This window comes from Rhineura floridana, chromosome 8 (genome assembly GCF_030035675.1).
Source record: "Rhineura floridana isolate rRhiFlo1 chromosome 8, rRhiFlo1.hap2, whole genome shotgun sequence".
NCBI classification, from domain to species: domain Eukaryota; kingdom Metazoa; phylum Chordata; class Lepidosauria; order Squamata; family Rhineuridae; genus Rhineura; species Rhineura floridana.
This window is the reverse complement of record NC_084487.1, coordinates 118,645,310-118,667,174: the sequence shown is the minus strand read 5'-3', so window position 1 is coordinate 118,667,174 and position 21,865 is coordinate 118,645,310. Positions and strand designations below refer to the sequence as shown.

The 21,865-nt window shown below is 42.8% G+C and overlaps 1 protein-coding gene across 1 annotated transcript in view; it reads right to left on the bottom strand.

Moving 5' to 3' along the window:
• CAMK1D (calcium/calmodulin dependent protein kinase ID) overlaps positions 1-21,865 on the bottom strand; it is a 351,451-nt gene that overhangs the window by 40,388 nt on the left and 289,198 nt on the right. Inside the window, exons 5-6 of the mRNA XM_061582254.1 lie at positions 21,708-21,834; positions 5,450-5,525 (exon numbers count right to left, since the gene is read on the bottom strand). Coding sequence (XP_061438238.1) covers positions 5,450-5,525; positions 21,708-21,834 — 203 coding nt within the window. The remainder of the gene's footprint in view (positions 1-5,449; positions 5,526-21,707; positions 21,835-21,865) is intronic.

Genomic DNA, 21,865 nt, shown 5'->3' with positions numbered 1-21,865 from the left:
ACTCATTTTACCGACCACGGATGGATGGAAGGCTGAGTGGACCTCAACCCCTTTTACTGGAGATTCAACTTCCTCCTTCCGTTGGAATCGCACTCCGGCCGTGAGCAGAGCTTTCGGCTGTGTTACCGCTGCTTACCACTCTGAGCCACGGAGGATCATTAAGCCAATATTCCTGCCTAGGTCTCCTTTCTGTTCAGTCAAGGAACATGTATTCATGTCAGAAGCCTCTGAGTCAAGATGGGAGAACTGGAGTGCTTGGTCTTAGAGGACAGCATTGATGTAGTGGTCATAATAGAAACCTGGTGGAATAGACAGAACCAGTGGGGCACATTTATCTTTGCACATAAACTCTATAGGAAGGACAGGGAAGGATATACTGGAGATGATGTCACTCTGTATGTCAAAGAGGGCATTGAGTCTAGCAAGCTAGAAATCCCAAAAGGAGAAGACTCCTACACAGAATTGTGGGTGGTGTCCAAGATTCATTTAGTACTGGAGATGTGCTAGCACCCCTCCCCCCTCCGATCAAAATGTTCAGAGAGATCTTGAGATGAAGAATGAAATCAAGGAAGCATCCAAAAGAGAAAATGCTGTAGTAATGGATTCCCTCAGACTCCCCTCAGACTGGCTACATATATCTTCCAGTCACTCAGGAAAAAGAGGTAAAACTTCTAGATACTCTGAATAACTGTGCCCTAGAACAGTTGGTCATGGAACTGATGGGGGCAGCAGCTCTAGACTTATTCTTAAGTGGTGCCCAGGACCTAGTGATGTAAGTGTTGTCAAGCCACTTTGGGGCTGTGACCATAGTGCTATTAAATTAAACATACATGTAAATGGCCAATTGCCAAGAATATCCAACACAGTCATATTTGACTTCAAAAGAGGAAACTTCACGAAAATAAGGGGATTGGTAAAAAGAAAGTTGAAAGGCAAAGTCAAGAGGGTCAAATCACTCCAAAATGCTTGGGCTGTTTAAAAACACAATATTGGAAGCTCAACTGGAATGTATACCACAGATCAGGAAAAGTACCACAAAGGCCAAAAGGATTCCAGCATGGTTGACAAGCAGAGTCAAAGATTTATAAGCAGCAACTGGCTAGGAAGCAGGAAGTAGAGAGCAGGTTCTTCCAATAGAGAGATTTAGAAAGTGGAGTCTCCCGATGTTTGGTATTGGGATCTGTGCTTTTTAACTTGTTCATAAATGAACTAGAGTTAGGGGTGAACAGTGAGATGGCCACTTTTGCAGATGATACTAAATTGTTCAGGGTTGTTAAATAAAAAGGATTGCAAAGAGCTCCAAAAGGACCTCTCCAAACTGAGTGAATAGGCAGTAAAATGGCAAATGAAATTCATTGTAAACAAATGGAAAGTGATGCACGTTGGGGAAAAAAAATCTTAATTTCAAATATATGCTCGTGTGGTCTGAATTGACAGTGATTGACTAGGAATGAAACCTTGGGGTCGTAGCTTGATGAAGCCACGTAGCTTGATGAAGCAAGTCATAGCTTGATGAAGATGTTGACCCAGTGTATGGCAGCTGTGAAAAAGGCAAACTCCATGCTATGGATCATTAGGAAAGGCATTGAAAATAAAACTGCTGGCTTCATAATACTGTTATACAAATCTATGGTGCAACTGCATTTGGAATACTGTATACAGTTTTGGTCACCTTACCTCAACAAGGATATTGTAGAGTTGAAAAAGGTTCAGCAAAGGGCAACTAAAATGATCGAGAGGATGGATTGACTCCCCTATGAGGAAAGGTTGCAGCATTTACTTTAGTAAGAGGTGGCATGATAGAAGTGTATAAAATTATGCATGGCATGGAGAAAATGGATAGTTTTTCTCCCTCTTTTGTAACACTAGAACTTGTGGACATCCAATGAAGTTGAATGTTGGAAGATTCAGGACAGACAAAAGAAAGTATTTCTTCACGCAGCACATAGTTAAACTATGGAATTTGCTCCCACAAGAGGCGGTGATGGCCACCGAATTGGATGGCTTTAACAGAGGATTAGACAAATTCATGGAGGATAAATCAATGGCTACTAGCCATGATGGCTATGCTCTGCCTCCACAGTCAGAGGCAATATGCTTCTGAATACCAGTTGGTGCAATCTGCAAAAGGGGAGAGTGCTCTTGCTCTCAAGTCCTGCTTGTGGGCTTCCCATAGGCATCAAGGTGGCGACTGTGAGAAGAGGATACTGGACTAGATGGGTCATTGGCCTCATCCAGCAGGCTCTTCTCTTTGAGTGAATGGATGGAGGAAGACTGGATAGGGATATGGGATCCACACCACAGGCTTTCCATTTTCTGAAAGAGCCTGGCATGTTGAGTATGCATGTACAGGGAACTGGGCTCTATTATACCCTATGGGAAGCCCAGGATCTGTGCCAGCAGTGGGCTGGATTTTCCCATTTTAAACATACAAATTGCAACATGAAAAAAAATCTGGGATCATTAATAATACAGCTGTTTTAAAATTAAATAAAATGAATGTAACATATGGAATAACAAAAAGTTTCAAGCTGCTAAAATTAGTAATGACTTCTTCACATGAAATGATTTTCTATTTTAAAATCTGATCATAAAGTTGCTGGGAACTGGATGTGATTAAAGAGAAGCACTCAGGGCTGGCACTGAAGCAAGCTTAGTATTTCTTGACACATCTTATTTGTTGGAGATTTTTACATTTTTTGAACTTGTAATCTATAATATATTCAATCATGCATAAAAAACAGCAGCAGGTCAGAAATAACTTATTTTCCCATTGCTCTGTGTCCAATTCTATCAAAGGACAGATGGTATTCTATTTATTTATTTTAAAATATGATTCAGCTAAACCAGGCAATTCAGACTCTCATGGCAGCTTACAATCAGGAAAAATGTATGATACAATAAAACTATCATAATAAAAACATTAACATAAGATATCAGTTACTTAAAAGCATAACAGTGTGATGCAGCATCTTAAAATACTCTGGAGACTCAAGACCAAACTGATGAGATGTGATCTATGGCCAGATCTTCTGTCTCAAGGGGTCCAAACTAAACTGGGACCACTAAGCTGTGGGATGATGGGATATCCTTTTCCTCCTGCAACATTTTCTCAGTGAAAATTGCTTCCCCTTCAAGCTGCTATTTATCCTGTTTAGAAAACGTATAGGCACCTGGCTGCTTTTTTCAAAAATCGCAAGAGACGTGAGATCTGATCCTGGGTATCAAATGTCTCATCTAACTTGGCCCTCACTAAGCAAACAAATGACTCTTAATTATTATTATTTATATGGGACCAGTAGTGTGCATGGCACTTTACAATCTATCTGAAGAAGCATGTTTCTGCCAGTACTGAAATACTGGGAGAAAAGGTAAGCCTTTCCCCAGGTGGGAATTCTATGGCTGCAGAACATAACTGAAAGTTTTTGATCAGAGAGCCTATGTCAGCCCAACAGTCGCATTACCTCCTGGGCAACCTTCTGGGGGGCCATATGCTAATAGTGGGCAGGGACAGAGACAAAAATGGATGAAGAAATGAATGTGACTCTTACCTTTGTACAGCCAGCTACATTTCACCTATGCAAAAGCCAGAGGTTTCTACACACATCCCACACACCCAAGAAAACAAGAGGCATTGACATAATTCAAGACCATATTCCAGACAAGCGAAAGCACTGGAGAACAGGGCTGGTAAGGAGTGTGGCCTGGAGACGAAGCATGGCCTGGAAAGAGCCCTGGAAGCCAGAGAGAGGCACCTGGAGGGCTACATTCCAATACCAGTCTGCTAGATTTCTCTGGAAAGCAGCTCAGGTGGAGCCCTCAGTAGGTTGATGGTTCCCAGCATCTGGTATTCACAGGCACACACTGGCTCTGTGCCTGACGACTCCACTTAACTATCATGGTTCACGGCAGTTGTGTTTTATCCTCCATGAATTTGTCTAATCCTTTTAAAAACATCTTAGATGGTGGCCCTCCTGTGGAGGTAGTGAAGTGTCAAGCAATACAATGCAAGATCATGGAAAGAGATGGCTGGGACATGGCAACAAAGACTGCAGATACTGTACATGCACAGAATTTGTGCATTCACTACGATAGCCACCATCCAACGGGTACAAGCATATAGATCTCAGAAACTGCTACCACAGATGTTACCAGAATGCCACTACTGTTGTAATTATGGCTATGCTGTTTGTCCAGGGTGTAGCGCATACCCCACATTGCCTGGACAAACTGGCTATGCCCCCTGTCATCCAGCACTGTGCTGTAAGGCCAGGCAATGAAACTGATGCAATATGGAAAATCAAGGAATGCACCTGCATGCCACTAGGCAATTGAATGCCTCTTCCTGCCTTCCAATGCTGTAGTGGTTTTATTGCTTGCAGCACAGCCTCAGAAGACAAGAAGTATTGCCTGGTTCTCTGGCAATGAAAATGCCACAATACAACATGGGTTGCACGATTGTCTGGGCAAGATAGGGACATATTTCATTTCCTCCAGTCAAGGCAAAGTTGCTTCATACACTGTCAGTTATGATACTATGTAGCACATCTGATGTGAAGTTGCTCTCTACATAATTCCTGACTGGCTAGTTTCATGTTGTGTGGAAGAATAGAAAACTGTGCCAGAGAAGCAGCAGAGAGGGAGAATGTCATGGTTCTTCATAGCCAAGAAGAATAACAAGGGGGGGAAATACATGGGGGGGGTGCTGAGGGCATTTTGTGCCTCTAATCTTCATCTTTGCCCAGAAATATTCATCTCAACCTTTGTACATATTCATTACATGAGCATATACTTTTGGTACAGGGTTACCTGAAATAGTAAACTGAGAATAATGCCAAAGTAATGCCCCTTTGCCTTTCCTGATTTTTAAATGTGCAATAAAGAACAAATGATACTTTGAGATACTACAGGGGCCATTAATTCATGCCCCTCACAGTTTGATCTTGTTGGTATTCCAGTGAAAAGAAGTGTGGTAGGATTCAGGGTAACCAGCCCACCCATGATCTCTCTGAAGGAGTGCATGGAGGCAGAACATTGATGTTTGCACTTTAGCAGGAAATTACATAAAGGTACATTGCATGAACTCAGGCCTCCATGTGGCCCTACATATATGGCTGTCCCAACTCGCGCAGTTGCAGCAAGGTGAAAAAGGATCAGTATGATCAAGCAAATTGTGGCATTCACATGCAGAGGCTCCACTTAGATGCACCAGTTCAAATAAGCAGTGTGAGAAACAAGAAGCAATTGCAATGGTGTTCCCACATCACTGAGAGATGATTTTGTGTGTGTATGTGTGAGTCTGGGTTGTCTATCTAAACCATACCCAAGATGTGTATAAAATGTTTAGAAGCACTGGAATTCCTGTTCACAGTCACCCACTCAGGCACACCATGTGTGCTAACATTTGAGATTAATAATGAAATAAATAAACTCATTTGATATTACTTACAGAATATATGCAATAACTCCAATGGACCAACAGTCCACTGCTTTGCTGTAGGGTTTCTGGGCAAGGACTTCAGGAGCTGTAAAAAGGAGGCAGGGAGGAAATCAGGAAATGAGACAAAATTCAATGAATGAGCCAAAGTCCACACAGAGAACTCAAAAGAGTTGTTCACTGAAGTTAATATGCAGTGAATTATACAATATAACTGCCCCATCTCTACTGAATTACCACTGAAAAAGAATCTTGGAATTATGAACCTCAGAGGTGCCAGACATTATTTATGTGCATTTATGTGTAGAGAGGGGTAGAGGTGCCATCAATGTAGCTAACATGGCACACTCCTGATGTTTTGGACTACAATTCCCATCAACCCCAGCCAGCATGTCCAATGGTCACAACATCTGAAGGACACCATGTTGGCTACCTTTGTTATACATTGTATGCTCCACAGAAAAACATAAGCAAAAGTCAGGTTTCTGCCCCAAGATACTTACAATCTAAGTTAAGGTTGCTATAACCCTGACAGCATATCTACACTAAATATACTACTGACTTGAACTGGTTTAATAGTAATTCCTTTTCCTCTGGGGAAACTTAGGAGCTACAGTTTGATGAGAAACTAAGGAATCTCTATTTTTCATTACCTTTACAAAACTACAGTTCAATAATTCTTTGAGGGAAGTCATGACAATTGAACTATTACAAAACTGATATGTTTGTAGCACAGATAAATTCTGAAACTTTTCCTGCTTCATCTCCTACTATTCACTCATCACTGAAGAAAGCCTGATTGAAGAATGCCCCCTCACTACTACAGCTATTGCTTACTCAAAAGCAGAAATGGGGGCTGCAGCATGGCTCAGGCAATGTTTCAGCTGGCTCATGCTCAGAAGTATGTGCACAAGCAACATGTCCTACAGCAGGGGTTCCCAACCTTTGTAAGTACGGGACCCCCTCTGTAACCTCAAAAAATTTCATGACCCACACATGTTAGTTGTTGCTCCTCCTCCTCCTGCAGCTACTCTGGCCATCACCATGATCTGCATACAGGAGGAGAAACAGAGGCAGGGGAGAGAAAGAAATCTGCCTGGCAGGAAATTGAAGTCCAATAAATATGTAATAAATTTAAACACATGGTTCACGCAAACCTATAGGCAAAAACAAAATAGGAGCAAACTTGGGTGCTGGGGGCGGGTGAGTGTGAGTGGGCAGACAGAGAGAAATAAAAGAGAGAGAGGAGTAATGTGAAGGCGGGGGCAGAGTTAGAGGGAAGAAAGGCATGTCAAGTTGTGGGTGGGGGAGAGGTTAGTTGGGTCTCAAAAGAAGTCAGCAAGTAAGAGGCGGGAGCAGCTGGAAGAGTGAAGAGGAGCAGTCACGTGGGAGGGACATGAGGGCAGGGAGGGCAGGGAGGGTTGAAGGAAGGCTGCACGTCCATTCTAACTGCTTCCTTTCTCAGAGTGACCTGTTGTGGCAGTGAGACCTCAAAACAAATGTACATGGTCCCACTCCTCTCCTTTCCCTCACTCCCTGCTCCTGTCCCCTTATACCAAAGAGAGGGTGTCCTGTGGGAGGGAGAAGAGGGAAGTAGACCGTGAGAGCAAGAGGGGAACCCTCCTCAACCACTGCCTCTTTCTCTCTCTCTTTTTCTGAGGGAAAGGGGTGGGGAGTGACCTCCACTTCTTGTCTCTCCCTCACCCCCTCCTCACCACCCCCTTCCCCTTAGCCTAGTGATGGCTTGTGTGGGGCACACACACACACCCCTCCCACTCAGTGCATGTTCGCCACCATGTCTGCGCTCTCCTTCCGCTATTGCTGCTGCCGCCACCAGTCCACACAGCTTGCAAAGGCTGGGGCTCCCCTTCTCCATAAGGGGTAAAGCAGTTGGGAGCTCAGGAAGAGCAATCAGCCGCTGCTCTCCTTGAGGGGCAAGGTGAGGAGCCGGGAATGGAGGTCCTTCACATTTGCTCAGCTTGTTTCAGCCAACCTGAAAACCTTTTTTAAAAAATCAATAAATAATTCCTCTCTTGGCTATTCATGGCCCCCCCAAGACGACTTCCCGGCCCCTCTGGGGGTCACAGACTCCAGGTTAGGAACTACTATTCTGCAGTGTTCTACTCGAGTGAAGAGTGTGGTATCACAGGAGGGAACTTCCCCTGAGATCACACACCTCCCGTTCCACATACAGTAGGGCCCCGCTCTACGGCGTTCCGCTGATGTGGTGGCTTTCAAGCAGGGGAAATTCCCTGTTTTAAAGCCGATTTTGCCATTTTGCGATGTTTTGCGACGTTTTCGTGTCATTTTTTTCGCAACGCGGCCCATTATAGTCTATGGGGACCCTCTTTACAGCAATTTCTGCTTTACGGCGGGCGCCTGGTCCCTAACCCACTGTATTAGCAGGGCCCTACTGTACAGAAAATTACAGAATTATCCAGTTATTGGTTAACTGAATCAAAATTATAAATGGCATGTAGGAACATACGAAGCTGCCTTACAGCATAATCCTATGCATATTTACTCAGTAGTAAGCCCCCTTAAGTTTAACTGGACTTCCCCTGTAATAAGTATGTTTAGGATTGTAGCTTTATATCGCCAGTCTATCTAGTTCTGCATTGCCTAGAGATGACAGGGATTGACTCGGGACCTTCTGCACACAAAGCATATGCTCTATCACTGCACAACAACCTCTTCTCCAATCCAGATTTTTGCCTAAGGCATTAATAGTGAATATGCAGACTTAGTAGCAAGGAGGACTGTACATTTTGGGAATATAACATGAATTGGGCAATTATGAATATGGTTGAAGGCAATTACTGTTATCACAGTGATTTCCCCTAGCCACTAGGTCATATTGCAGCTAGGTCATATCTTTGATCACTTGGTTCTCACATTATATTTCATGTGAATGCATACCAGAGCCATTGGATAAAAATGGACTTCCTTCAAGTCAATCCTGACTTATGGTGACCCTATGAATAGGGTTTTCATAGTAAGCAGGATTCAGCGGGGGTTTACCATTGCCTTCCTCTGAGGCTAAGAGGCAGTGACTGTCCCAAGGTCACCCAGAGAGCTTCATGGCTGTGTGGGGATTCAAACCCTGGTCTCCCAGGTCATAGTCCAACACTCTAACCACTATGCAACACTTGTATATGGCCTTGTAAAGACTCCTGAAATGAAGGGCTTTGTATACTTGGAATGCACTAAAAATGTTAGTGTTTTGTAAACTCAAACTAAAATATCATACAGAATGAAATTGAAAATGAGATGAACTGCCTTCAAGTCGATCCCGACTTATGGCGACCCTATGAATAGGGTTTTCATGGTAAGCTGTATTCAGAGGGGGTTTACCATTGCCTCCCTCTGAGGCTGAGAGGCAGTGACTGGCCCAAGGTCACCCAGTGAGCTTCATGGCTGTGTGGGGATTCGAACCCTGGACTCCCAGAGCCATTGCTTGGAGGATAAAACACTATGGGAACCTGCCCTCAGTCAGAAACCTTTTGGAAATAAAGTTTATATTCTATATTTATGTTGATATTTTGAGACATATAAGAAAAGTCTAAGAAGAAAATACTTGTTTTTGCAAAGAAGGAGCAAAACTGATAAGAGGAGGTGGTGGCCAACTTTCTGTCTCCATCCCCATTTAAAATATTTATGAGCAAACAGCTGACAGATGGATGAGGGGAGGCCTGCAATCCACCTGCTAATGGATATGAACTACCTCTGATTGCTGCCTTCCTGGCATGAGCCCCCACATTTACAATTTGAAATGTTAAAGATTTTAGAGTTTTTATTTTTAAACCATGAATCATATTCATGCATCTGACAGATCAGAGGACTGCAAATAAAAACAAGAATAAAAACTATGGAAGGCCATCAATTTCTTGCCAAGAAATAACAAAACTTTTGGAAACTTGAAAGAGATGTGTTTCACAACAACTCCAATTCACACCAATCGCTAAGAAATCCTGACAGTTCCACAGCCATGTGCTGCCAAATTGAATATTTGGGATGAGACAACGATCTAGTGCAGTGTGTCACCATGACATGTTACCTCTCCTGATCTAAGTGACACAGCTGTCACTGGCCCTCTAGCAAGCAGACTAATGACATGCAATGGCTGTCAGAGACAGGGCTAGGTGCCTGACATTCTGCTAAACAAAACACTGCCTACTAACTCGGGATGTGGAAAATCCATGCGTACTGCAGGCTGCCACTGCACTTTGAAGACACTTATATGTACTCCGTGGTACATATAAGTGTTAAGTGGTAAGTGGTAACATATAAGTGTTAAGTGGTAAGCGGCAGTAACGCAGCCGAAAGCTCTGCTCATGGCCGGAGTTCGATTCCAACAGAAGGAGGAAGTCGAATCTCCGGTAAAAGGGGTCGAGGTCAACTCAGCCTTCCATCCATCCGTGGTCGGTAAAATGAGTACCCGGCCTATGCTGGGGGGTAAAGAAAGGCCGGGGAAGGAACTGGCAATCCCACCCCATATATACGGTCTGCCTAGTAAACATCGCAAGACGTCACCCTAAGAGTCGGAAACGACTCGCACTACAAGTGCGGGGACACCTTTACCTTTATATGCACTTATCTAGTGGGTGTTGTAATTTTGTTTCACACTGAGCCATGTGTGACAGACCAATAGGGAAGAGAGTTGGGTGGAGGAAATAGCACTCAGGCCTGTTGCTTGTTCCCAGCGCTCCACATCATAGTTTGTAATACTGGATAAACAACAAATTAATTCTGCAGGCACCTTCTGTTTTAACTTTTAAACACCTGCTGAAAACCTTTCTGTGAAGATGTCCTTTGGCAATAGTTGACCTTTGTTTTTATTGTATAGTTGTTTGCTTTGTTTTGAACTTGTCATAAACTGCTTTGATGTTTTTAACAAAATATTGGTATACCAATATATTTATAAATAAATTTATATAATAATTGAAGCCACTGTCTAGACTCTAACACAGCCTCCCCCAATCTGCTGCCTCCAGAAGTTCTGGATTACAACTCCCATCAGCCCTATCCAGCATGGCCAATGGTCATGGATGATGGATGTTGCAGTCCAGCTTCACTGGGAGAGCACAAGGTTGGGAAGACTACTCTTACAGATAACTGAGCTGTAGGGGCTTCCTGGGTTAGGTGATGCACCCTACTGAGGACAGAGAATGGATGTTTTCTTTTGGTTTCTTTCTCTTTTTAAATTTGTAACATTATAAGAATTAAAGTAAACTACAGTACAGAGATATGATTAGTGGCAGGAAGCTCCATTAAGAAATAATGTTAGGATAATTTAATGCCAAACAATAAAGTGCACTGTCAAGCAATTCCTGTCTTCAGTAACCAGCATTGTAGCCTTAACTGTACCCAGCAGCATGTAGTAACAAAAGGGAAAGAGATTAGTGTCGTGCTGTTTTAGAGGTTTTAGGGTTGGAAAGAATTAATAAACTGATTCTCAGCTGGATTTTGGCAACTCAGAAATTTGATGAAATTGCCTGTCAAAATGACAGGCCAAATACTCTGAAACAAGAACATTAAAAAAAACACATTACAGTTTTGGTAATATTCTACTGAAATAAAAATTTCATTGCATTCCACATACTTCAAGGGGAGATGGATGAAGTCCTAGAATAAGATGGCTAAATGTGAAATCAATGAATGCCAACAGCAAATGTTCAAAAATGCTAATGCATCCACAAAATGGGAAATTTGGATGTGATTAAATATATAGAAAATATCACCCAAGGTCTTTGAAGCCCTTTGCAATAGTTTTTGTTATTACATTTTTAAAAGCCTTTAAATTATAAGATGTACACTTTCCCCTCCAAGACTGGGCAAAATCCTTTTAGAGAGGTTACGGTGTCTTAGACAGTTCCATCAATTAGCATTCCTAATATGACCATTTAGCAAGAGTAAAATATTGATAATCACCATCTGGAACAGGTCTCTGTATTTGATCGTAATGGTCTTTAAACTACATTTTGAAATGACACTCGGATTCCCACACCATGCTTAAATTCTTGCAGCTATTGAGTTAACTGCTCGTTTATTATATTGTTCCACACAAGCAATTCCACATTAGAATTAGAATGTACGGAAAGCCCTCCTGTCCCAGGCCAAAGACCATCCAGTCCCACATCCAGCTCTCACAGCGCACTTATGAGAAGCCTGCGAAGTAGGACATGAACACAGCAGTACTCTCGCCACATGCAATTCCCAGACAACTGGTATTCAGACAGGCACGCTGCCTCCAACAGTGGACGTAGAAAATAGCCATCATGGCTAATAGCCATTGAGGCCCTTATCCTCCATGAAAGAAGTGCCAGGAACAGATGCTATATGGTTCATTTCCTTGTGTAAGGAGAGCATATGTGAGGCTTATGGCATTTTTTGATTCATTCTCTCGTATCTCTGTCTTTCTCTCTCGTCAATTAAAGAAATAATTGCTTATTGAGCATTGGGTTACAAACACCCAGACAGCCAGTGTAGTCTGTAAGGCAGTTTCAGTTCCTCCAAGCAAAATAGCATGTCCATGGAGCACATCTCCCAGTTATCATAACTCCTTCCTGCAAGCCAGCTGCAAATTTCAGACCTGGCTCTGCTGCAACTTCTCAAACACTTTCTCTCCAGCTTCTGCCCCTTTGCACTGTGTTTTAGCCAACAAGCGCCTATGATCACTGAAGGAACATCTTCTAGCCAGTGAACAAACATCTTCAACTAGTGTTAGAAACATCTTCTACTAATGAGAATGCATACCTGCTCTATTTGTGGATGGAATTGTGCAAGCAATGGGATGCATTGCAGCTTTAAAAAAGATTCAGCAAGTGATAACTGAAATTATATCACCTCTGATTGCAGCCCTGTAGCCAGGGTGGGGCAAATGGTGCAACACCCCTCCCCCAAGCTGTGCAATGCTCTACTCTTTTTTTTTTTTGCAACTTGTCTTTTTAATTTGTGACATGACAGACAATGACAGCCTCCATTTAAAGAATGACAGCTTGTTTTAAGAACATGAGCAATTTAAGAATAGGACCCTCTAAAAAAGTCAGTGAATAAGGCAGGGCAAGGTGGAGTTTTCACACAAGCGCCCTATAATTACTAAGTGATCCTGAAAAAAACAGCCTGTAGAGTACCACAATCCTTGAAGAGTTAAATATTAGAACTTTGTATTATGACCTAGAGTTAAACTCCACCCCTTGAACTTTTTTGCTCTGCTTTTCAGTTTCAGTTGTGTTCTCTACCCAGCCAGCAATAAAGAAGTGTGTTTGCCAGCAGTAAGAAGAGTTTGCTAATTCTGCAGTTATGATAAGCCAGAGCTTGGAAGATTACTTTTAAAAAGTAATAAATTACAGTTACAGTTACATGGCCCCCCAAAAAAGTAGCAATTACTGTTACAATTACAATTGCCCTGAAAGTAACTGATTACTTTACTTTTACTCAGGAGTAATTGCTACAATTACATTTTAGTTACTTTTTTTAAAAAAAATTGCCTACAAGGTGCTGGCCTTGGCTACTGCACATCTAAGCAGCCTAAAACAACATTAAAAATAAGCACACACACACAGAGGGTAGTAGAATATTTTTTTTATCCGTAAGATTAACAGAATGGCATAACAGAATCTTGCATCCCCTCACCCCACCCCCAGCAATGATGATACCCCAACACACATATTTTTTTTTTGTGTATATATATATATATATATATATATTGCCTCCAACTCTTTTCTCCTTCCACTCCTGTCAATTTTTAAACAATTGTTTCCTCCACACCGTCTCGCTCTCCACCTCCTCCCTTGTCACCTCCTAAGCACCCACAGAGCATGAAGGAAGAACAACGCTGCACAGAAGCCCAGTTTGAAGCACATGATTTTTATTCACAAATCAGAGGAGCAGAAGACTTCCCCTGCTTCCCCCCCCAAGTAATGCGCAAAAGTAATGCTGGAAACATTACAATTACTCCTCAAAAGTAATGAAGTTACTACTCGTTCTATTACCAACAAAATGTAATGAAGTTACCCACTCGTTGCTCAAAAAAGTAATAAATTACAAGTAATTTGCTACTTGTAACTAGTTACTTCCAAGCTCTGTGATAAGCAGACCAGGATTGGGTGCTTATTGCTAAAGGGTGAATAAAGAGATAACTTTAAAGTGATATTAAAAAAAACTACTTTAGGTTGCCTTTTACTCTTTTAAAGCACTAATGATACTCATAATCATAGTGGCTATTTTTTCTTCTTATTGCTGAAGTAATAGAAAAACTAGAGGAATAGAAACATTGCTGTGCACACCTAGGCCACCTAGGCTGTAACTCAGGGCTAGTTTCTGATTTTCCCAGTATGTGCAGCTCAACATGAGGCCTTTTCGTGGCTTCTGGGCAGAAAAATCAACCCAGCAACCAGTAAAAAAACAAATTCCAATTGCTTTCCACAGTTAGTTTCCAATTTTTTAGTTAGTCTTTTATATAGCAACCAGTTAAAAGGTTTTCCCTTGATTGTCCAGCAGAAAGGAAAATCTAAAGGTCAGGAACAAGACAAGAAGGAGGGAACCTCAAGAAGGAGTTAACAAACACATCCACAAACACAAACACATCCTAAAGTATTTATTTTCTCTCTGCCCTTCCCTAAACTTGTAGTATGGACCAGTTTGTTTTTTGTGTGGAATCCAAAACTGAGATAACTAATCCAGCATCAAAGCCAAGCTCAAGAGCTCACTGTCATTACCAAAGTAGTTCAGTTCATAAAGAATCAGAACATAGGGACAGACCACAAGTGAAAGGACTGTAGCTATAGGCAAAGTCAAGTTTTTGAGTCTGGTGTCCCTGGGATCTCTCAAAAAAGGATGAGACAATTCAACAGTTCATTCATGTAAGTTAACACATTACCTGGATGGAGGAGTGAGGGGGAAGGCCTTCCCTGGCCTGGCCCTCACAACCTCTCTACCAGTAAGGAGGGATTAGCTGATGCTATGTGCCTCCCCCAACCCCGAAAGTCCCATCTAGAAATCTGGCTACCCCACCTAACAAGAAAGACTGGCTACAGGGGTACCTGATTGTAGGGTTGCAAACTGTAGCATCCTAATTTATAGAATGACTGCAGTCTTCAATTTAGCTCTGTAGAAGCCCATTCACATTATACCTGGTTGATCATTCTGCATACATTGTATTATTATTAAGAGTATTAATATTATTAATATTAATTATTCACCCTTCACCAAAATGTCAAAGATTATGTTGACCAAGTCATTTTTAACTGGCCATATATCCCACCCTAGTCCACACTTCAGCACAAAAGAAATGTTTGTTTTAGGCCTGGATCTAAAATGGATTAGGACCTTTGTTGTACTTAATTTCAAGTATATTTATATTTATCCATATATTTTAATTAGGATCTCATATTTCAGGTGATATGCATGTAACCCAAAGGTGGGGAACCTCAGGCTCAGCCTAGCATGACTCTCCATGTGGCCTTCAGGATTCTGCCCAAGCCACAGTGCTCACTGGCTCTGCATTCGCATGTATAACTTTATCTCTTTGCAGCAATAAACATGAAGTTTCTGTATTCTTTCAACTACCAGTCTTAACAGACTAGTTACTTCTGCACCTCACTGCAATATATATCTCAAACTCCAATACTCCTGAAGTGCTTTTGCCTGGCTACTGTGATAATACTTTTTCCTTGCCTGGATAGCTGTGCGTGTATAAGCTTCTGATTTTTGTGTGGGTGGAATATAGCCTATTGTATAAAGGTAAGAGCCACATCTGTTGCCTGCCTACTTTTGCCTTTGGGCACACCCACCACTGGCATGCAGCTGCCAGAAGATTGCCCACTAAAGTATGTGACCCTTGGGCTGAAAAAAGTATCCCACCTCTCTGATACAAATTAATATGCTTGGAGGAAAAACAAGTAAAATTATATGTCTGAGAACATAAAGAAGCTTCAGATAATAAGGGTGACTCTGTGATTCACAAGAGCTGCCTAATGTAGGAAATCACCGAGAAAATCTACAAGTGTACCATCAAGTGCAATATCAGTAGCAGAACTAGTGGAGGGCATAACCGCATGGAATGACAGGCTCATTTTTATGTTTGTTTCATGTTGCCTGGGCAACAAACCACAGAGAAAAAAGTAAAGCAGAAGAGGAGCTGCACCTATTGAAAATGAAAAGAATCCTGCTCCTCACTTGGGACCAGGTCGTGGGGCATGCTTTGCTGCCCGGGGTGAATCCCGAGCCACCATTGTGGATGAGGGCGAGCGTGCCAGGCCCGGCCTCCAAGAGGTCTTCTGTATCTTTAAAAGTTGTGCAAGGGAAGGGAAAATTCCACCTTGTGGCTTTTCCCATTACAGTGTTGCAAGAATACCTGCACATGGCTGACACTCTGTTCTCCTAAAGATATAGAATCAGTCTCAAGCCCTGAACCTGGCAACACTAGTGGGAGGCTACATGTGCCTTCTGTAGAATAAAAAGGTGGGGGAAACACTGAAAAGCAATGATACTGTTCACAATGTTTTCCTTTTGGAAAGAAAAGGGGCTTCCCTTCTGCCCAGTGCCCACCAACCCAATCTCCTCCCCTCCCTGCCCCTCCGACAGGTCAGTGTTGGACTACGACCTGGGAGACCAGGGTTTGAATCCCCACACAGCCATGAAGCTCACTGGGTGACCTTGGGCCAGTCACTGCCTCTCAGCCTCAGAGGAAGGCAATGGTAAAACCACATCTGAATACCATTTACCATGAAAACCCTATCCAAAGGGTTGCCATAAGTCCGGTCGACTTGAAGGCAGTCCATTTCCATTTCCAAACATGATTGCAGAGAAATAAATCCCATTGAACTCAAAAAGTATGCAAATGAACAAACCCACCCTTCCTTCTCCTCCCTCTTGCCCCTTCCCTTCCCCTTCCTTTGCCCCTTCCTCCCCCTCCCCTTCCAATCCCCTCCTTCCCCTTCCCCCTCCTCCCCCTCTCCTTCCTCCTCCCCATGGTCAGTTTTACCTATCTTAAGCATGATTGCACAGAAGTAAATACATTGTACCATTGAACTCTATATGCAGGCAGATGATCAAACCTGCCCTCCCCTCTCCCTTCCTTTGCCCCCCTCCAATATGCTCCTTCCCTTTCCCCCTCCCTCTCCTCCTCCCTCATGGTCAGTTTTACCTATCCTAATCATGATTGCATAGGAGTAAATCCAATTGAACTCAATAATCATGTAAATGATCAGACCTGCCTTTCCCCTCCTTCCCCTTTCCTCTCCCTTCCTCCTCCTCCCCTGCCCATTTCAGTGGTCTGTCCCTCCCCCCCGGTCAGTTCTACCTATCCTGATTGTACGAGAGTAAATTGCACTGAACTCAATAAACATGCAAATGATCACATCTGTCCTCCCCTCCCCCTCCTGCCTGCTCCCATCCCAGTCCTCCCCTCTGCCTTTCCTCCCCTCCCTCCTCCTCCCCTCTTCCCCATCCCTTGTGGTCAGTTTCACCTATCCTAAGCATGATTGCAGGGGCGTAAATCCCACTGAACTCAATAAGCATGCAAATGATCAATTCATTCTCAGCAGACTTGCATAGGATCCCATTTCTTACCTCCCGGATTAAAAAGCAGGGAAATTCACTAATAGGCAAAAAACCTTGCGGTTTAAGAACGTACCTATAGCCCATAGATATTTCTATCAAACTTTAAAAAGTAGGGAAATTGGGCAGCTATAGTGAATGCACCAGGGGACCAGGAGATCTGACCTTCTCTCTGAGATATTGCACTGCCCTACAAATTTGTCAGAATGCAAACACAATTTGGGTTGGTCTTTCACAGTCCAATCCAGTTGCTGTGTAGCTTGGAAGAATTTGGTAACATGTGCCTCTGAGCATATGGTGAGCATATGGCATATCCAATACGTAGGAAAAACCACAACTGACCTACGCACACGCTTCAGGAACCACAAGTCAAAGAGCAGAGAGCAACAGATTCCATTTGTGGTAGATTTCCATCCAGCATCTCCTAACTATCACCGAGCAATCAGGGAGAGCTACCCATTGCTGGCAAACTCTGAACATCTTACCAGAGCCATCAGCAGGCCTCTTGTTATAGCATTTTGCCAACCTCCTAATTCGCGCAGACTGTTGGTGAGAGCTGTGCTTAAGCCACCTGTCACCAATCCAGGGTCCTTTCCTTGTCACTCCATCAAGCGCAAAAGACCAGGATGTCACCCTCGATGTTAAAATGCTTTGCAACTGGTTGCTCCACTTTTTTTTGTCAAGATTGCCAACTTGTGGTAACTGAAGCATGTGCGTAGGTCAGTTGTGGTCTTTCCTACGTATTGGATATGACATCCTGGTCTTTTGCACTCGATGTTGTAAACTATATTGCAGGACCTGCAGGTGATGTTCTGTTCGATGTAATAGGTCCTGCCTGTCCTAGTGCTTGTAAAAGTGGCTGTCTCCCTGAGGTACACACAGGTGATACAGCGTTTGGAGTGACAAGGATGATACCCTAGATTGGTGATAGGTGGCTTAAGCACAGCTCTCACCAACAGTCTGCGCAAATTAGGAGGTTGGTGAAATGCTAGAACAGGAGGCCTGCTGATGGCTCTAGCAAGATGTTTGCCTGCAATGGGTAGCTCTCCCTGATTGCTCGGTGATAGCTAGGAGATGTTGGATGGAAATCTACCACAAATGGAATCCGTTGCTCTCTGCTCTTTGACACCTCAGTATGATGGAGGAGGTTTTCTCTGGACAGAATGGAGGCTCAGTGGATGTTGCAATTGATAATATGTGGAGAATAGCCTCTTAGAAGAAGGTGTTCTTTAAGTTCACTGATTATGCACTCTGCAATACTAAACAAAGAAAAAAATTCTATACATAGGTAACCAAATTCTGTGACAGGAAAGTCACATGAAAATCCACCTTTCCATAAAGCCTTTTATATCCTTAGTCCTCATCCTAAGCCTAGGTATGAGTAACTTAACAGATGCACATTCTTCCCCATTTATCCTTGTTAGGATCTATGGATTATAATGGTATTTTGCGGAATTAAGCGTGTGCAGTAAACACAGAGCAGTAGCTACACTTCAGCTTGGTAGAAATTGCACTCAGAACCTGGTATAAGAAAAATAACAAACTAAGTTCACTGTAGGAAATACATTTAGATAGAAAAGACCTACATCTGACTAACTAGATAGGAGATGCTGCAGAAGAGATGTCTGCTGCATCTGTGCTCCTCCTCAGGGAGCCAGGCTGGCAAGAAGAACAAAAGGAAGACCAAGATTAGAAATAGAATAGTAGAGTTGGAAGGGGCCTATAAGGCCATCAAATCCAACCCCCTGCTCAATGCAGGAATCCAGATCAAAGCATTCCCAACAGATGGCTGTCCAGATGCCTCTTGAATGCCTCCAGTGTCTGAGAGCTCACTACCTCTCTAGGTAATTAGAAAAGAAGCAGGAAGGGAGATTTGTTTCCTCTGAGGATATCAGTTTACACCTGGAAGCAAAGGTGAGCTTAGGTGGGGATGGACAGAACAGTCTAGGAATTTAGGAGGACTTCTCTCTACCTTTCTACTTTCCATGTAGCATGAAATCCCCTCCCAGGCTTCAAGGTGAGTTGTACTGTCACATTTCCAACAATTCTACACACACACCCCATGTCATGCCCCTGAGCCCATCAAGGCACCAGAAGTCATGCTTCAGACCCAATTCCCACCCTCAGGGTAATTGTTCTGGAAACCAAACGTCAAATTCCTCCTTGCCAAGGCTGTGTAAACTAACACCAACCCTGCAAGGTAGAAAGTACGCTGCCACCACCCCTGTTACTGGTTCCACTCGGAGCTAGGGGAACTCTGAGCCCAGACAATAGGTAAACCAAGGTCCTATAAGACAAGAGCCAAATTTACACTCCTTGTCAGGAAACCTCTGGTAAAACCCCACAGATTAGAATAAAGCTTTAACTCCTTTTCCCTCTTTGGTAGTTGTAGCTGAATGGTCAAGGTGCTGGATTCAGAACCACCCTTTCCCTCAATGAACACACCAGGTTAAATAGAAGTAGCTTTATTCAAAATATAAGTGCACATTTAAAATATAGCAGCAAGTAATCCTTTAAGACCATACGCCCAAACAGGGGTTTAGGTACATCTAAGAGAATTCATTCACACAACAAGAAAATAACAACCTATCTAACCTTCTCTACTTACATATGAGGTAGTTGGTTGCAGTGGCATCTCTCCTAAGAGAGATTGGCATCAGTCACAAAGCAATGGAACCCTGCTTAGGTTGCCTCCCATAGGCACCAGTCAGAAGGAACCTTTCAGAACCTTCCTGAGGGAACAAAGGCTATGGGTCTCAAGCCCTATACTTAAGGAAAAGAATCCCAACGGTCCAAGATTAATTAACCAATCAGGAGTTTTCTGATGTAATGCCTTTCTAGATGTTTCTCCGCTTTTGCGCGCCTTCTAGGCCCCCCTCCCAACGATGTTTCAAACTTCACAGGCTAGGATGGCCTTGAGTGCCAGGCTCTTGCTAATCAGTACAGATAGCCAGGTGCTTCTGTTTAGGCTTCCCTTAACCGTCTTCAGCTGGAAACCGAAACTTAACTTTTTTACCCTTTCAGAGGCCTGTTTCTTGAACAAGATGACCTCCCAGAGTTCCTTGCACAGAGCCAAGATGTTACCTATAATTTTAATAACTCATGAACATATCCAGGTTCATGACACCCCACTGTTGACTTTTAGACTGTAAGCTCTCCTTGGGGCAGGCACCTGCCTTCCCATTGTTATGCTGCACATTGATAAAGATGCTTTTCTAAAGGAACTCCTTATATTTTTAGGGTGCTGGTTTCTATGGTCAATACTACATTCTGTGACTTTTCTGAGTTCTCATGGAAACATGGTAGATTTTTTTTTTTTTACAATCTGGACCAGGGATAGCCAATGTGGCGTCCTCCAGAGGTTTTGGACTCCAGCTCCCATCAGCTCCAGTCAGGGATACCCAATGTGGCATCCTTCAGAGGTTTTGGACCCCCATCAGCTCCAGTTAGCACAGCCAATGGTAAAGGAAGGTTAAAGATTATGGGAGTTGTAGTCCACAATGTCTAGAGGGCAACACATTGGCTAGCCCTGGCCCAAACAAAATGAGTTCAGAGAGAGACTGACAAACGGCCTTTTAAAACCAATTCACTGCATGCAGAGCAAGTCTGACTGGACACCTCAAAAATGCATCTCATATATTATAGGTACAAGCAGTTCCCATGGAGCAGGGGGGAAAAAAGAAAAGGAACCTAACTTTTTATAATTAAGTAATTAAAACAGCAGCTTTGTTCAAATGGTGCAGTTGATCAGGCAATCGCAGTTTGCCAATCACAGAAGGACATTTATTTATTTATTTATTTTTATTTTAGACTATTTCTATCCCACCCTTCTACCCTATCATAGGGCACTCAGGGCGGCTTACAAAAATAAAATCAAACACATATATAATAAAATTGTAAACAGTAAAATCACAAAAACATTAATATAAATTAAAATACATCAGATACAATTAAAATACATACAATACACACACACACACACATATAGGGAGTGGTACTAAAGAGACTACAAAGGTAAAATTTAATGTAGAAGGCATAAAATCAGTGTCAGGCTCTACCTTCAGTCCATCACTCATTTGTTTTCCAATCAGCAACATGCACTAGCCTAAATATCCATAAATGATGACACTTCCATTCACACCATACAACTTTCAAATAAAGGACAAGAAATTCCAAAACAAAAAGAAAGTAACTTCAGGTTTCAGAACCCTACGCCCGTCTATTATCTTCAACATGTAAAAGCCATACTAGATGATACGTTAGACTGGTGTACATTTAAATAAAAGCCGTAGGAGGCAGGGATCAGGAATAGGATCAGGACCTATGCATGTGGGGAAGATTTTTCCCCAGCCCTTGCTTCCTATGTCATAATCCTGGTGCAAATCACCTCCCTAAAACTGCAATTTGCCCTGGGCGTACAACTGCTGTTGGCACTATAGGCCTTTGCAACCTTTGACCAACCAGGCCAAATGTAACCCACCAAGCCACAAGATACCTGAAACCCCTTTCCTCTATTTCTGTAGTTTCAGGTAGGCAACAAAAGTAAGATGTTTAACAAGATTTTCTGGGGCAGCAGTATATGCCTGTTGGACTGCATTTGGCTCGGTGAGTGACTATTACCAGTCTAGACCATTGGAGATAACATGAATTATATTGCTGGAAAATTCACGTGAAACAATTCTAAATAATTATGCGGCAAAGTGCTTACCAACGTATCCTGGGGTGCCACATGCTGTGGACATGACATCGCCTTTACCTTCCATTTTTGACAGTCCAAAATCACTTATCATTATTTTAGATTCTTCATCCTGGCTGTAGTATAACAAGTTTTCAGGCTGTGGGGATATTAAGAAACAAACCTGGTAC